The 18,723-nt window shown below is 39.6% G+C and overlaps 1 protein-coding gene across 1 annotated transcript in view; it reads left to right on the top strand.

The window, feature by feature from the left end:
• LOC128636247 (mucin-2-like) overlaps positions 1 to 17,984 on the top strand; it is a 47,142-nt gene extending 29,158 nt beyond the window's left edge. Inside the window, exons 5-6 of the mRNA XM_053689285.1 lie at positions 15,708 to 15,833; positions 17,845 to 17,984. Coding sequence (XP_053545260.1) covers positions 15,708 to 15,833; positions 17,845 to 17,984 — 266 coding nt within the window. The remainder of the gene's footprint in view (positions 1 to 15,707; positions 15,834 to 17,844) is intronic.
• Positions 17,985 to 18,723: the final 739 nt, after the last annotated feature.

Here is an 18,723-nt window from a genome sequence, read left to right as displayed (position 1 = left end):
TATACTTTATAAACTAATGCATTAATATAATTGATCCTCTAATGACTGAGGGGACGGTATTGTGTATACACTTGGGATTGTGTGTCCCTGCTTCTTAATATAGACGCTTTTTCCCTCTCAGTTTTTACACATTCTTATGGTTTTGGGATTATCTGCCCAGGTTTGCATTTAGTATTGTTTATTGAAAGGTTGGCATACCCTATATGTACAATATACAAGGGTTCTACATTTAGTTCTTTTAAATTTTATGTGCATTTGTTTTGGAGTATTACCTCTGATATTTTTAACATGTTATATTAAAAATTCATTTGTATCAGTGTTTAACATTCTCTGTGTATTTTTTCTACCTAATAATTGTATTTGTTATAAGAGAGTGCTCCTCATGGTGCAACTTTTCTCTATTTATGTTATAATTAATTCATTTTGCCTCACACACATTCCTTATATTAATGTTATAATAATGACATGATTCAGATAGAGTATGCAATTTTAAAATAAACTTAATTTACTTCCATAATACAATTGTGTATAGTCTTTTTATGAGCACTTTTTCTGAGGCACCTGCAACTACTGAACATGTGCAAGATATCACAGAATATATAAATTCCAGCCTATACATGTAGCAAGCTTCAACAAAGTCAGAGGCAAACCAGGTTTTCTTCAAAGCAAGATCGTCAAATTTAATAAATTTGACTAATTGCTTTGAAGAAAACCTGGTTTGCCTCTGACTTTGTTGAAACTTGCTGTATGTTCACAGAGGGACCGGGTGGTTGACCCCAGGAGGGCGGATTCACATCTTGGATTGTGTTTATATATCTATATATATCTATATCTATCTATCTATCTATCTATCTATCTATCTATATACTGTATATTATATAGTAACACAATGTAAGCACTCTATGGTCTTTTTATAATAATATAGAGTTTAATAGTGTAACATTTTGGGGGGGGGCACTACCCTTCCTCAGACAAACAAACACAGCAAACAATTGTGTTTAAATATCATAAGCCCCACCCTCGGTGAGTGAAATTTGTGCCAAAACAGTTGTCATGGAGATCCTCATAGTGTGTGTACACAGACTTTACTTTGTTGTAGCAGTGACATAAAGTTAATGTGATCCAGTGCCATTAATATATAAACATCATTATTTAAGGAGTACTACAACTCATATAATATCATAGTGTGTATTACAAGAAAAATACATTTTGTGGTAAATGTTTATGTGTCTTGTTCACAGGGGTAAAGAGAGAGAAACATCACATCTGTTAGCACAAATATTTGCTTCCCATACTTTGGTAAATTGTCATTATTCATTTCAGCACAGCATCTAGCATCCCCATATCTGCTTGTTATGTATTTTCCTGCGTGTTTCTGGAGCACAAATATTCCTTCAGGAGTCATGTCTTATGTCCTAAACGTACCCACATACCTTGTACAATAATCAGATGTATTGCACGCTAATCTGAAGGAAAGGGCATGTTATACACAAATCACACAAGAGTTTGCTGCCGCATGTTGTTGCACCTCCTACGTCATCATCTGTAGACCTACTGTGGTGTTTGCAAACGTTTGCAATAGTTACTGTCATGAGAAGCAGGACACAGCATAGAAGGTACAACCCTATTTTATTGCAGAGCATAGAAGTATGCAGCTTGTACAACACATCTAACTTGGTAACTGTACAACACATCTAACATAGACAATCAATCCCCTAAACAACGCCCCCATCCGGTTACGTCACTTCCCACACTCATCACATATTCCCCCTTTTCAAAGGACAAAGCATAATTTTTTTTTTTCTTTTTGAATACATCAAATAACAAGGTATACAAGAAACATACAGAAATAGTTTTGTTTAGTATACAACAAATAACAAGTTAAAGAGGATATACATAAACAACATGAAATACAATCCTGACTTGAACATCGGAGTAGACTACCCTAGTCCACAGTGACCATGGGATTATTCTGCCCATTCTTCTGGTCACTGCTCTAACTAGTGCTAATCCCGATATCGGGCTGGAAGTTTCACCACCCTTCCACTTGATGTCATTTTACATGAACTGTCCTCTGATACAGAAGAAGGTGATTGAGAGTCTGCTGGAAGCAAATAAATATCCCAGCTGTGATCTTGCTGAGGGGAAGGCACCCCTCTTAAAACAGGGGATCCCACCGGCAGTGGTACTGAGGCATCCAGTCCCAAACTCTCCGGTACTGGTTAAAGATGTCTTTGATTTCGACGTGTGACTGTCCCTCCATCAGTAAGGACTACATAAGACCTTGGTTCTGGAGAGCGTCCAATTACCGTAGCAGGCGTCTTCCATTTTCAGTTTAACTCTGACACTTTGCCCCACATTCAGCTCCTGCAAGGGCCTCACGGAGTGTTTCCCCTTTTACTCTCCGGAGGAACAGAGCTAGTTGGCTGCAAGACACAGACAGAGGGTAAAGTTTTGCAAATCTGACATCCTAGCATTAGCTGTGCCGGGCTAAAACCCGTGGCTTGAATGTGAGTCGCCCTATAGGACAAGAGGGCTTGGTACGGCTCAGATTGCTTCAAAATGATCTTTGTTGTTTGAACTGCCTTTTCAGCCATTCCATTGGCCTGCGGGTAATGTGGACTCGACGTAGAATGGACAAAATGATATTCACTGCTGAAAGAACTAAACTCGTTGGAAGCAAACTGCATTCCGTTATCACTCACTAACTCCATTGGTATGCCCCACCGGGTGAACAAGCTCTTGAGACGAGTGATAACGGCTTGACTTGTGATCTCATTCAAGGGTGCAATCTCCAAATACCTGGAATAGTAGTGAATCACAACTAGGTACTTTTTCCCGTGCAGTTCGCACAAATCAGCAGCTATTTTCTTTCACGGGCCTGCAGGCAGCGGAGTAGAAATTAAGAGCTCCCTCCTCTGAATAGACCGGCATTCCTGACAAAAGGCACATTTTTACACATGGCTTGAGATGTCGGAACTGATCCCAGGCCACCATACTGCCGCAGCTGCCCTTTCTCTGCACTTTGTAATGCCCAAGTGGCCATCATGAATCCTGCTTAACATCTCCTGCTGATTGCTAACAGGAATATCAATGCGGTCCTGGAACAGCACCAACCCATCCAGTTATGTGAGCTGCAACCTTTCTGATTGGTAAGAACTTAAAGACATCCAGGCTACCCGGCTCTCAGGCCAACCTTCTTTTATGTACTTAATAACTTCTTGAAGGTCAGTATCTAAAGATGTCTCCTTTATTATTTGCTCTAGCTTTCCTGACAAAATGGATTTGGCTGCAGAACTGAATCTACATACACTTTCACATCTGATTCCATTGAAGATTCTTCAGCAGCAGCCAGTGGGAGCCTGGAAAGTGTATCTGCCACTACCAGTTGTTTCCCCGGCACATGCACTGCCTGAACGTTGAACCTGAGCAGCCTCATCAGAAGTCTCTGGCATCTTAGGGGTGTTTTGTCAATATCATAGGAGTTGATTAGAGGTACTAGAAGTTTATGGTCAGTCTCCAGACTAAATTTCTCTAAACCCACTAGGTAATGCTGGAAGCGCTCACAGGCCCAAACTGCAGCCAGGCACTCTTTCTCAATTTGGGCGTATTTTGACTCAGCAGCCGTCAGTGTACGGGAACAGTAGGCGATAGGCTTTAGTTTGTTATCATTCAACTGCAGGAGGGAGGCCCCTAACCCATAACTGCTTGCATCAGCACTAACCACAGTCTTTTTAGAAGGATCGTAGAACCCCAACACTGGGGCAGACCCCAGCAGGGACCTGCACAAGAGATTCTTCCTGTGAAGGTCCCCAGACCCAGGACACATCTTTCTTTAACAACTCTGAGAGGGTATAGTGTTGTGGATAAATCTGGAAGGAACCCTCCCACATAATTCACAAGGCCCAATATTTGTTTTACCTCATGTACATAAGAAGGTATTTTCATCTGTTCAATAGCAAGGATTTTATCAGGGTCCGGCTTGATGCCATCCCCATTGATAATATGCCCAAAGTAACATAACTCAGCCTTCCTAAAATGGCATTTCTCCTTATTTCATTTCAGCCCAGACTCTCTAATTGTCTGCAGCACACAGCTCAATCGCTGATCATGTTCTTCCAAAGTAGACCCATACACCAAAATGTCATCCATGTTGACTGCCATGCCCTCGTGGTCCCTTAGGAGAGAACTGATCTCTCTTTGAAAGATTTCAGAAGCAGAGGATATCCTGAAGGGGAGTCTGCAGAAGCAAAACCGACCTACCGGAGTAATGTAGGTAGTCAGTTTGCGGCAGTTTGGGTCTAGAGGTATCTGCCAGAAGTCGCTGGAACCATCCAGTGTAGAGAAGAACTTTGCTCCAGCCAATTTCGGAGCTGTCTTCAAGTGTCGGCAGCACATATCTCTCTCTCTTCACCGCCTCATTCAGCCTTTTCAAGTCTACGCAGATGCGTACCTTCCTGTTTTTCTTTTCAACAGGCACAATTGGGACACACCAGTCAGTTGCTTCAACAACCTCTTCAATGACTCCCATATTCTTCATACGCAGAAGTTCCTTCTCCACTTGAGGCATGAGCGGGAATGGAATTCTGTATGGGACTGCATCACCTTTAAGTGATATTCGCACTGGGTTGCAATTCAGTAGGCCCAATTCACTAAACATGTCTTCTAAAATCTCATTCACTCTGGTGACCAGGCCCAAACCAAAGGCTTCTTTTCTGCTCAATAGTTTAACACACTGACCTCTAATAACATGTACCCACATGGTGACTTTCCTCTGCTTGTACTCGCAGCTGGCAAGAAATTTCCCCACACAATTGATGCGGCCACCAGGACTATGAACTTTTGTTGTAACTTTTGCCAGCTGAGGCTGTCGAGGCAGTTTTATGAATGCTGCAAGGGACATAACAGTGATGTCTGCTCCTATGTCAATCTTAAAGGCAACTTTGGCTCCCATTACAGTAAGAGTAACCCGCCAATCTTTATCTGAACCAGACCTTCAACAACGGACCCTACAGGACCCTACAAAGGACACTTCTTGACCCTCCTGGTCACTATCCACCTGCATCTCCTTAATGTATTCAGTTTTACACGCCACTTCAAAATGGTCCATTCGTTTAAATTTTCTACATCTTTTCTCTTTAGGAGGGCATACGACACTCTGATCATGGGTGCAGTTACACCGTGTGCAGCGAGCATGCTGCGCCCATCCGCTTCTGGGCCTATCTGTTGCCCTTGGTCTACCGCTCATACTGTGCCTTTCACTAGCAGCTCTCCTGAACTGCTGCACTTCATTCACAATACTTTTGGACCTCAGATCAGCACTTTGCTTTTTCACCAGTTCACTTCGGCGGGTCATCCTAATAGCCCCATCCAATGTTAAATCAGCCTCCAACTGTAGCTTCAGTGAGAATTCAGCATCTGCGATTCTTATGACTATTCTGTCTCTGGTTTGCTCCTCTTTAGCAACACCAAACAGAATTCAGCTAGTTCATACAGGGTGCGCACATATGACTCCACAGAATCTCCCACAAGCTGAGCATGTTTGTGAAAATAAGCCCTCTCATGAATCACATTTATTTGGGCACAAAGTGAGTACTGAGTTTGTTCATAACTATTTCAAAGTCAAATTCTTCCCCTTCTTGGAAAGTAAATGCATTGAACACTGGCTACACATCTTTCCCCATAGAGTATAAAATAGAATTAACTTGTACTTCACCACTCTCCTTATCCAGCTTGGAAGCAATCCTGAAGCGTTGAAACCTCTGATGCAATGTGGGCCAAGCTGCAGGCTGAGAGAAATCAAAAGGCTCAGGTGGGGTAAACTTCGACATCGTCATTAATCAGGAAACAGAAGCGCAGGCAAGTACTTCTGACACCATGTCATGAGATGCAGGGCACAGCATAGAAGGTACAATGCTATTTTATTGCAGAGCATAGAAGTATGCAGCTTGTACAACACATCTAACTTGGTAATTGTGACATAGACAGTCAATCCCCTAAACCACGCCCCCATCCGGTGACGTCACTTCCCAGCAGTATGTAGGTGTGTCCCTGCTTCAGCAATAATTTTTTTTTTTTTTTTCCAACTTTTCCGCCTGCCTGCTACGCATATCACATGGCTAACACGTGATAGATACCTAGTGGGTCACAAATCATCTTAACCTATTGGCGCAGCTCAGTGGGAACTGACACTATTACAATTGTCGGCACATTGGCTCCTGACTGCCTGTGTAGTCTCCTTAATTGGCTCCTGACTGCATGTGTAGTCAGCGAGTGGGACAACAGTGTGTTTTCAGAGCGGGCAGTAGCTAGTCGGACTCGCAGAGCTCTGAGGGCAGCAACTTAAATGAGAGAAATCTCAATGTATCCTTCCTGGTAAAATATTTTATAAATAAATAAACGTTGAGCAGAAGTCGAAGTGTTTTTTTTGCAGCTAGCTAGTGCATTGCTGCTCCTGCTCTTGATATATGGATAGGAAGTGGAAGCTTAAAAATGCTTGATGATAAAATGCGAGTGTCTTTATCTAATATTCCACCAAATATTCAGAAACTGTTTTCATCCCATCAACCTCATACATCCCATTAAAATAGTAAGTAGCTATTGGTGTTATTATTTTTTTTTTAATTCTTACACATACATACTGTTACTTGTAAATATATTTTATTATTATATAATTTATGTATGGGTCCGTATCTCAGAAAACAAGTTAGTTTAACCTCCTGTTTGCTAGTACAACTGAATAACTGTGTCACAAAAGGATGTAGGTCTAACAAGTGTGTCACCAACAAGAAAAGTTTGGAAAGCTCTGGTCTACCATATGAATACATCCTTGTAGCGTTTTTACCACTCTAAAGCTACGAGTCAAATGGTATGTTAGGAATGGGGAAAAATGGATACTTTGTTGCTACTTAGCCTACCCATCAATTAACCATTGGTCACAAAGTCCTAGCTCCACCTTATATAAATCGAAGATTACTATATATGTACACTACTACCTATTCTAACCTATGCATGTGTGTCTTGATTTGGGTTTCATGTGATGTACCTAACTGTATGCCAAGTTTGGATATCAGGGTTATAAAGGGTATGGTGATATAAAAACCCCCTTAGAGGAGGTAATAAATCCAAGATATTAGAGAGAAAAAAACTGAATTGGATTTAAAAATTGCATACACTGTATCGATCAGGCATAAATAGAGAATGTGACATTCATTTTTTTATTGATAATTGATTGTATCAGATTGTAATAATATTTTATTTTTTATCATAAATGTTACTTAAAATCATCTAAAAAATGTCTTAATACTGTTTGGATTGGCCCTATACCTATATCTATATATGTTCATGTTCTGATAATAATAAGTTTAATGGGATCTAGATATACATATACTTGTCCATATTCTCTGCTTTAAAACTTGGTTTTGTTTCAATCTGTTTTATCTATATCCTATAAGGGCTATGCAAGATTGCAGTATTACAGGATTAGCGCTTCACACAGTTCACATAATTTGAAAATGCTATCTATAGAGTATATGCTTACATCTGAGAAGGGGTGGTCAGAGGCAGACCACTGATTCCCCCACTATAGAAGAGCAGTCAAACAACAGTCTGGTCATTAACATCAGTGACCAACAGTTATCAGACTCAAAAGAAAGGGTCTTGAACAAAGGATTAAACTTTGTACCCACTCAAAGAAGTGACACATTTGACATGTGGATAGATATACAAAAAATTTAAAGATCACTAAGACTGAAAGAGCACTTTAACATTAGTGGCATCAGGGATATGGATAGACTGTTTCATAAATAAAAAACAGTTTGACCCAGTAAGCTATAACCCCAACATCAAAACGTACTCACATTTAATAAAACCACTACCAAAGACACTACAAGAACATTTCAGAGTAACCTGACCAAAGAGGAAAACACGGCCATTAAGTTGCTAGCAACAGATCCCACAATAGTAATCAGCTCGGCGGATAAAGCTGAGGTGACAGTCGTGATAAATTATACATACTATAGGTCAGAGATTATTATGCAACAATTAAGTGAAACAACTAAATATCTACAGTTACAGAAAATTCCTGTGAAAGAATACCAGAAGGAGATTGAGACAGCGGTCACTTATGGAGTATCACAGGGCTAATATTGATGAATGCATTGGGGAATTTCTACTCACTGATTACCCTAAGTGCCCTATACTGTATATGCTACCTAAAGTGCATAAAAACCAGACCCATACTCCGGGAAGACCCATTGTGTTGGCTATAACATCCCCACTATCCAAATTTGTGAACGTTTTCCTACAACCGCTGGTAAAAAACATAAGATTGTATGTCATAGACTCAATAAAACTCATTGAGACACTGAGGGGGTTTCAAATGGACGGGGACTGGCTATTGGTAATGGCCGATGTCAATAGCTTGTATACAGTTATACCACAACAAGAGGGAATCATATGGTTGCCAGAGCCCTAAATCAATATGGTTGCCTGAGACTGTATGTAGGGCCACCAGAATTTCTACTAAATGTCCTTGATTTGAGCCATAGGCTAAATTACTTCAGGTTTAAAGAAACATACTACTGACAAATCAACAGTACTGCCATGGGCTCAAACGTAGCACCCTCCTTCGCAAACGTATATATGGAACACTACGAGGAAGAGATCATGGGTGCTTTTACTAAAACAGAAGTTGTGTTATATAGATGACCTGTTCATAATATGGCAGGCACATCAGTTACTTTAAAAGATTGGTTTCAGGAACTAAATATTTATCATACCCAATCAAATTTAAGATGAATCACAGTAGCGAGAAGGTGGAATTTCTGGACCTGTGTATACATTTGGGCACCACACTTTACCAGAAACCAACTGCTAAAAATTTGGTATTGCATGCCACTAGCTGCTATAAAACATCACTGCTGAGAGCAATTCCACATGGACAAAGGTCCAGTGTTAGCAGGAACAACAGTGATCCCACAAATAAGATGGAATAATTAATATCAATGGCAAATAAGTTCTTGGTACGTGGATACAAATGGCAATATCTGATGGACTGTCAGTATATCAGAACAAGAAAACAAGGGAGACAATACATGTCCAAAGGAGGAGGCCATTAACCATGTGACATTTTTTACTAAGTATTGCCCAGATGCAAAAGAAATAAGGCATCCGATTAAAGAACACTGGCACATTGTAAGAAGCGACCCCCACATTACCGTTTAAAGATTGTTAGAGTCCAAGGGTGGGCTTTCAAATAAACCAAAATGTGATAGTACACTGCTATACAAAATCATTGTGGCAAGGAAGTTCTAAGAAGGGATGCTACAGGTGCACGGGATGTACCACTTCTAATGTGATGATCCTGGGCCCAACATTCCACCACCCGGATACAAACCAGAAATTCTATATCAACCACTATTTAATGTGCACTACACCATTTGTGGTTTGCCTGATCAATTGCCCTTGAGGAAAGATCTATATAGGGAAAACATTTGATGATGCACAAACACGTATGGCCAACCACAGATCATCTATTAGAGCGGCCATAAAAAAATAACAAAAGTGATCAGCCAGTGGCCCAACATTGATTGACAAATGGACATACTGTGCAGGACTTAAGATTCAAAAGTATTGATCATGTTCCTATACAACAAAGAAGCCGTGACAGACATATGGGGACTGCTAGATACTGTGATGAAATGAATAACGACAATTTACCAAAGTATGGGAAGCAAATATTTGTGCTAACAGATGTGATGATTTTCTCTGTTTACCCTTGTGCACATGAATAGATACTCACTTTATTCAGTCTATTTAGAACTAGAGGAGATGAGATTATGTATAAAATAGGGTTAGGAGCTATATATGCTGGTATATGAAATAGACACTGGTAACACACTAAGGACAAATAGACATATACCACAATATTTATTTTTCTTGTAATACACACTATGATATGATATGAGTAGCAGTACTCCTTAAATAATGAGGCTTATATATTAACGGTGCTGGATAACAATATCTTTGTGTCACTGATACCACAAAGTAAAGTCTGTGTACACACACTATGAGGATCTCCATGACAACTATTTTGGCACAATTTTCACTCACTGGGGGTGGGGCTTATGACACAATTGTTTGCTGTGTGTGTTTGTCTGAGGAAGGGGAGTGTGTCCCCAAAACGTTACACTATTAAACTTCATAGGATGTTAAAAGGACCAGAGAGTGTTTTTATTTTGTTACTGTATTTGAATCGTTGGCACCCAGGCAGCTGCAACTAAAGGGTTAAATCGGTTGGGTCAGTTTCACAGCTGCTCCCTATAAAGTTAGCTCAGGCCTTTATAAGCAGTTATTTAGGAATAGTATGTTGCTCAGGGAGCAGGCTGTTTTCCAGAGTGAAAGAGAGGCTGAAGACCAGTTAGCATGGCTGACTGCCTGTAAAGAGACACACTGGTGAGACAAACTTGTTTTGATTTGTTTTGCATTTACTTATGCTATTTCTATGAAGTACTAAACTGGGTTCAGGTTAGCTGACCAGTTTATCATTGGGTTGGGAAATTATATGTGTAGTAAGGCTCCTGACAGGAGTAGGCTTTTTATTTGTGTGCTTTGTTTTGCTGGCTGCTTTGAAGTTGTTAATTCTGGATTAATCACACAGGTAGTCCGGAATCTGGATGCCTGAATTGTCCAAAATTTTGATAAATATCTATTCGCCCGAGGCCAAATGCACATTTCTACTCCATACTGCTTTTCCATATTGAGCAATAATCTTTAAAACTTCAAACCCAACTACAACTACATACAGATGTTTCACCACTTTTGATCACGCCAAATATTTAAACCCCTGATTCTTGAAAATCAACGCTGCTGCTCCCTTCATTAAATTGGGTTTCATAGCAGGTTGGCCTGACATTCTTTTTTTTTTTTTTTTTTTATATATTCATTTTTATTGAAAATAATATTGAACATACATTACAACATTATAGCCATATACAAGATATCTTTGTCAAACAATGTAAATAAAAGTACAACAATATATTCCAGCTGTATAGCGTGGATTTGTAAGTCTGAGAGTCCATTGATTTGTTCACAAGTGTCTTTTATCATTTAAACAGAAGTGACCGTATTGTACTCACAGCCTGTGTTAGCGTGTAGTAAAGACTGCTTATTGTAGCTCACCGAAGTTTCTTGTTTAATCACATCAATTTGTGAATTGACATTGTATGACTATATGAGTCTGATCAATAGAGATTATAATGTACATAACAATTTGAGAAACTTATTTATAAGAAAACAACATTAACAAAAACAAGAATGAACCAAAAACAAAAATCTTTCCTCCAGGGTGTATCCACAGTAAAGAGAATAAAGACCTAATGCTTCTATTACTCATAACACATTCAGCAAGAAGGTCACCTTTCAAGTAACACAAAGCATATCCACCTCCCTCCAGATATCTGATAATCTACCAATTTATCCAGTGTTGCCATGTTTGTATTGTTCCCATAGAAATACTATGTCATAATATAAATTTAAATTGCCCTGGGATAGGTAGAAATATCTCTCCATTGCAATAACATGATCTACCTGTTGTCTCCATTTATCTAAACTGGGAACCTCTGTTGACTTCCAAAAAGTAGGAATCAATTTCTTAGCTACATTAAACATAATCTGGGCAATGCAGCGTCTTATCTTACATGGGATACTGGAGAAGTCGTTAAACAGAGGAATCGTGAAGTCGAAAGCTAGAGTCATACCTGTGGTAATCTTAACTGCTTCAAAAATATGCTTCCAAAAGGGGTAGAGGCGTGGGCAGTCCCACCATATGTGTGATAGTGTCCCAATCTGGCCGCATCCCCTCCAACACTTGTTACTTGCTTTTGGGAACATAAACTTTAGTCTGTGTGGCGTGAGATACCACCTTGTTAAAATCTTCATATTCGTCTCTAGGTAGTGCGCCGAGCGCGCGGAACCTGCTGTAAATCTAGCCCATTTTTTCCACTGTTGTGTACTGATTTGTATCCCTAGATCTTCCTCCCACTTCCTAATATATTTCGGTTTATCTGGTAGGTCCAACGACAAAAGGAGTTGGTATATTGAAGACATGATGCCCCTTTTTGTTGTTTTGCCTTTTAGACATAAGTCTTCAAAAGGTGTAAGATTTCGCAAAAAACTACTTCTATCTCTATGTGTTAAAATGTAATGTCTGACCTGATGTAAATTCAACCAATTCGAGAAACCACAAAATCCCTTATCCAACAACTTCTGTCTATCACTAATCTTCCCATCTTCCATCAATGCACAAATAGGAATCAAATCATAAAACTCATTCACTTCCCCAGCTATAAAATTATTCTGGGGCCAATTTGCGCCAATCTCTCTATTGTCTGACAATGTAGTGAGGGGTGAGTATGTTGTGGATAGTCTGGGGAACTTGTTTCTAAGGCTCTTCATGGTATTCCAGGTTTTATTAAAAATGGTATAGGGCTTGCCTTCCAGAATTGTGCTTGGTTGTAAGGGTGTCCAGCATAACCCCCCCATGTGTGTGAGTTTTAGTAATTGTGATTCTAGAGTTGTTACCTTTTTGAAAGCATGCTTGCCCTGTCCAACCCAATCCACTACCCTACACAAGGATATAGCCAACTTATACCAATTCAAATTGGGAACACCCAGGCCTCCATCTACTTTAGGTGTGTATATAGTTGCTTGTGATAATCTGGGTTTTTTCCCTTGCCATATGTAAGTATTTAATACCCTCTGTAGCCTCTGGACATATGTAGATACCCCAGATATCGGTAGGGCTTGCATTATATACAATGCCTTGGGCAGGAGTGTCATCTTTGTTGCCGCTATCCTACCTAGCCATGATATATTATTTTTAGGCATCCATTTGGAAGTTAAAGATTGAAACTCCTCTAATAATTTCCCATAGTTTAAGCTCCTTAGCTTTTCGCTGTCAGAGGTTAGATATACCCCAAGATATTTTAGTGCTTTAGTATTAATTTTAAAAGGACACTGCGCCTTGATCTCCCCTAGTGTGGAAGGTGAGATATTGATTGGGTAGAGTTCTGATTTAGTGGGATTAACTAGAAAATTTGACACTGTACCGTATACTTGCAATTCTTTCTGGACATAATGTAGGGATTCGACAGGGCTTGATAGTGTCATCAGAACGTCATCAGCAAACATAGCCAATTTGTGTGACTTACCCGAAACCTCTATGCCTTTAATATTGGGGTTGTTTCGCAAACTAATTGCGAGTGGCTCTAGTGCCAAAATAAATAATAAGGGGGACAGTGGGCAGCCCTGTCTCGATCCGTTACGAATTCCAAATTCTTCAGATAAATGGCCATTCACTCTAATTCGGGCGGTGGGGTTAGAATACAAAGCAAATACTAGGGATATAAATTTGAAAGGAAGGCCGAATTTAATCAGTGTAGTATGTAAAAAGGTCCAATCCAATCTATCGAAAGCTTTTTCAGCATCTGTCGACAGTAACACAGCTGGGGTCTTTGTAGTTTTGATATAATCTATAAGGGTAACGACTTTACTTATATTATCCCTCGCTTCCCTATTCTGGACAAAACCCACTTGATCCCCATCTAGCAATACAGGCAACAACTTATTTAATCTTTCTGCTAAGATTTTTGCATACATTTTTAGGTCTATGTTTAGTAAAGATATTGGCCTAAAATTTGCTGGCGTAGAAGCTGGTTTTCCGGGTTTCGGAAGTACAGTTATATGTGCCTGAAGCATAGTGTCAGGGAATGTGTGTTCATTGGCTATGTATGAGAACAAATCAGCTAGATGCGGGCTTAATAAAGTTTTAAATGTTTTGTAATATAAGGCTGTAAAGCCGTCTGGACCGGGTGCCTTATTGGGTTTAATATCTGTTATAGCTGCCATAACTTCTTCTACTGATATAGGTGCCTCTAATGCAGACGCCTCTTCATCAGAAATGTGGGGAAGCTCTATATTGTGCAGATATTTATCACATGCCTCTTTATGCGCATTAAATGATCTATCAGGGTAAATGTTATATAGTCTGTGATAAAAGTCGTGAAATAGTTTCGCAATACCCACTGTGTCTTCTACCTTTTTGCCTGTATGGGAGTTTAATGCATGAATGTAAGATTTTAACTGCTGTTTTTTTAGGGCCCTTGCCAAAAGTCTCCCAGATTTGTTACCTTCCCAATAGAACTTCTGTTTTAAAAACAGTTGTTTTCGTTGTGTTTCGATAAGTAATAATTTGTTTAAATTATTCCTTTTTTCAGCAAGTAATTGTTGGTATTGAGTATTTACCGGGTTCATTTTGACTAAATAATCTAATTCTGAAACTTCCCTAGCCATGTTAGAATAGGCCTTCCTATTTTCTCTTTGTTTAATTGCCCTGGCCTGACATTCTAAACAAGGCTTATAGGATAGATACAATTGAAACTTTTGATCCTAGTTAATTAAAGCTTCTAAACTGAAGAGACATAATAATACATTATTTAATTTGTTGGCAAATTTTTAGTTTCTAGATCACTGTAGTCAATTTATCATTAATGTCAGTGGGCACAACTACATATTGTGTTACAATACATATCACGTCTACCGCCAGCTTTTCCCTGTGCTGTGATTTCTGCTGTTGTCATTTTATTTTATTTATTGTTTTATGCTGTCGTGTGTCAAATACATAAATAAATAAGAAAAATAAATACATTCAAACCGATTAGATTGGTATCAGTGGGTACTTTTAGATGAATAAAGTCCCCTTTGTGTTGGAGTCAGAAATATACTTTGCACAAATTTAGATGTAGATGTTTTGCAACACTTCCTTTCTAATATTAATTTCACATATACTTTTTTAAATACTCTTGTAGCACTTAATTGCTGATATTAATTTTGCATGCAATTTTTTAATGATTAGATTTTATAGCACGTTTGATTATATATTCTTTGCATCTATTTTTGGAGGGATAATGAAACCTTCATCAGCACTTAATTGTTGATATATACTGTATATTTTTTATAATGCAGACCACAATGCTCCACTTAATTATAATTGTATAATATCAGATTTGTTGTTGGTGTACAGCAGCTTCTGCACTATAGTATATGCTTATGTTTTTGCAATACCCAACTTGATGGACTCAAGTAATTGATGCAGAAGCAAGTGCAGTGCACTTAGTCTGCAGAATGCTTGGAGTTATAGTTCCCTTAAAGGGACACTGAACCCAAATTTTTTTCTTTCGTAATTCAGATAGAGCATGCAATTTTAAGAAACTTTCTAATTTACTCCTATTATGAAAATGACTTCATTCTCTTGGTATCTTTATTTGAAATGCAAGAACATACGTTTAGATGCCGGCCCATTTTTGGTGAACAACCTGGGTTGTTCTTGCTGATTGGTGGATAAATTCATCCACCAATAAACAGTCTTTGGGCAGCAGGGTGGTATTATGTGGTCATAGGGGTTGTGTGGCATAGCCTGCCTGCTGTTTTGTACATGCCACCTCACGGTCACACACTAGAGAATCAACAAAAAAGTTCTAGTGTAAAAATTAGTTGTTTTTTTTTTTACTAAGCATCAAATGGATTAAACACAAAGTCATTGTTACCATCCTTCTACATTATCTTTCTGCTACAGAAAAGGATATGATCAGTGATTTTTTTGTAATCACAAAACATAGCAACATATAAACTGTGTGTCTCTTTTACAGCTGTGTTCTGTGATTACTATAACAAAGAAGAAGAATGTGTGTGGCATTACAAAGCATGTGGCACATGCTTAAAGACCTGCAGAAATCCTGAAGGCTTATGTTTGGCTGATGATCCAAGGGTGGAAGGTAACTGCCTTATATATGCTTTTTTTTAAAAAAAAAAGATTTCTTATTAATGCATGACATGTAATAGCCAATCACAGCAACAGTATATTTAAGCAAATATTATTACAGTTTTATATTAATATATAGTGACAGTGATATTTTCAGTTTACTAATAGCTTACAAAGCTTTTTTGTGACTGCTTCAAGACTTTCAAGTGACAACAATCTACAATAAAAAAATGCTCTATTGCCATAGAAGATCTTATTGAACTATTGTTTGCAGAAAACTTTGGACTCTATTTATGAAGCTGCATATGCAGTTTGGAAGACCTTACAGAGCAGACTCACTTATGCTAACCTGCAAAAACAAGCTAAAAAGCAGAAGTCATAAGGCATAGAATGTTTTCCTCCTGCAGAGCATACTGCCCTTCTCCCGTGAATGCCAGTAGACAGGTTCCCTGCCTGGGGACTCTAAAAAAGGGTTAAGCACAAAATTAAAGACTACTCTACTCCAGAAATGTATTACTAGTCCTGAGACAAACAGGGAGCAGGGGGTGGCATTGCACAAGCATTTCACCAGAAATGCTTGTGCAATGTTAAATGCTGACAGCGTATGGGGTTGGCATTTAGCGAGGTCCAGCAGATATGATTCAATAATTCAATAAATATATATTATAATGGAGTTAGTAGTGATACCAGATCATTGATAACATAAATTTATAGTTTTAAATATATGAATATTAATCTTTGGAATGTACTTTTTGTTAAATAAATAATTATGTGATATGTGCAAACATTTGTTAATTCTTAAGATTTTTAGGAAAATGTTATCTATGTATATAGTAATATGGCATTGCAATTGTAACTGTATATATATATATATATATATATATATATATATATATATATATATATATATATAATTTCTTGTAACTTCCAAAAAAATTAAGGGAAGAGAAAACCAATCTTATTTAAGGCTGCTACTGCTATTTTAATCCTGTAGCTTACCTGTCTCTGACTCTAGCACACATAGTAGAAATGGAGTGAAAATAGACTTGTAGCTACTAGAGCTATGACCCTATACTAGGCATGCGTTCCGCTTATAAATAAAACAAGAAACACAAGCGGGTGTAAAGGCCGTAGCCCGCATTTAGTAAATCTTTTATAAATATATAACAATACATTCAACAAATTACTTTAAACCGTTAACTCAATAACCTCACAACCTGGGATGCTTGCCAACAGAGATGTACCTTCCACTGGCATACCACCAGGTACATCCCCCCAAACTCTCTCCCGCCTCTTTAGGGAGGTACCCATTCACCTAACCCCACATAAAAGACAAGCACCCCCGCCACCTGCAAAACCAAATACACATCAAAAGGGGAGGGAGGGAACTTCACCTTGTGGTTGCAGGAACTGAAAGATTGTGAGCGACTTCCGCACTCTGCATAAGTAACCCCAGGACTGCTCCACTGCCTGAGATAGGGATCACCATCCCCTACGTCGATGCTCTCCTCCAGGGAGCTATGACCCCATACTAGGCATGTGTTCCGCTTATAAATTAAACAAGACATGCAAGTGGGTGTAAAGGCCGTAGCCCACATTTATTAAATTTTTTATAAATATATAACAATACATTCAACAAATTACTTTAAACCGTTAACAAAATAACCTCACAACCTGGGATGCTTGCCAACAGAGATGTACCTTCCACTGGCATACCACCAGGTACATCCCCCCCAACTCTCTCCCGCCTCTTTAGGGAGGTACCCATTCACCTAATCACACATAAAAGACAAGCACCCCCGCCACGGCGTGTCACTGACGAGCCACCCCCACCCGGGCTAAGGCCTTCTGCACCCCTTCTTTGATGTTAAAATTAAAGAGGTGCAAGCCCACCTCGTTGAGGTGTACCCCATCTCTTAGGAAAAAACAATGACCTGTCTCCCCCTCAAATTCTACATGGCGAATGCCAAACCCTCCAAGTCTGCCCACAAAACTGGTCACTGTCCTGTTAATCTTTTTCCTAGAGGCCTCCAATTTCCTGAAATCCCATGCTGCCCGCCACGACGATCGTGGTTCAATGTCTGACCAAACTATTATTAGCCATGGGAATAATTCCCTCAATCTACCCAAATCCCTCCTGATCTTATCCACCAAGTCTTTCTGAGACAAAACCCCCAAATCATTGCCCCCTGCATGGACGACCAGAATGTCCGGAGGCTGGAATAACCTGGCATGGTCTACCACCTTCCTAAGTACCTGATCCCACCTCAATCCTCTGACCCCAAGCCAACGCAACAACACTGCCTCCTCCTTAAATTTCTACTGTGCACCTTCGTCCATCACCGCTGCAGCCTTACGGGCCCAATATATAAAGGAGTGGCCCACAATCCAACACTGAACTGGACCTACAAAACAAGAAAACATCCTAAGCCACCAGGTCAGGTCTAACATACGAACGGAAACATCCAGACTTCCAACCACCAATCCTCTTTATCACACTCTCACCCAACCCCAAACTAGCGGCTTCAGTGGCAGCCCCAATTCGGAACGAATGCATTCCGAATCCCTCCGCCGTGTACCCTAAGTCCCCTAATGCTCGCCGAAGCACCGCCAAGAATTGAAAACGAGATAAACATGATCCGTCTCTGTGAATAAACAAAGGCAAGTAAGTCTTTGGCCGAATTTCCAAAAACGCCGTCATGTTGGCTACCGGGCACCCTGCCCCTCGCGCTTCCCCAAGCTTTATCAACCTACCCCGCCCCTCCTGATCCGTCTTGGAACCCCGGAGCCAAATCCACACTACCTTATCCTTAATTGACACATCCCTGGCCTGAAGGCCCCCACATCCTTCTTGTTCACCCCCACCAGTTCTGATACCCAGAAAGCCCAAAAGAATGCCGTCG

Source organism: Bombina bombina, chromosome 7, assembly GCF_027579735.1.
Source record: "Bombina bombina isolate aBomBom1 chromosome 7, aBomBom1.pri, whole genome shotgun sequence".
In the NCBI taxonomy this organism is placed as follows: domain Eukaryota; kingdom Metazoa; phylum Chordata; class Amphibia; order Anura; family Bombinatoridae; genus Bombina; species Bombina bombina.
This window is presented reverse-complemented; position numbering and strand designations above follow the sequence as displayed.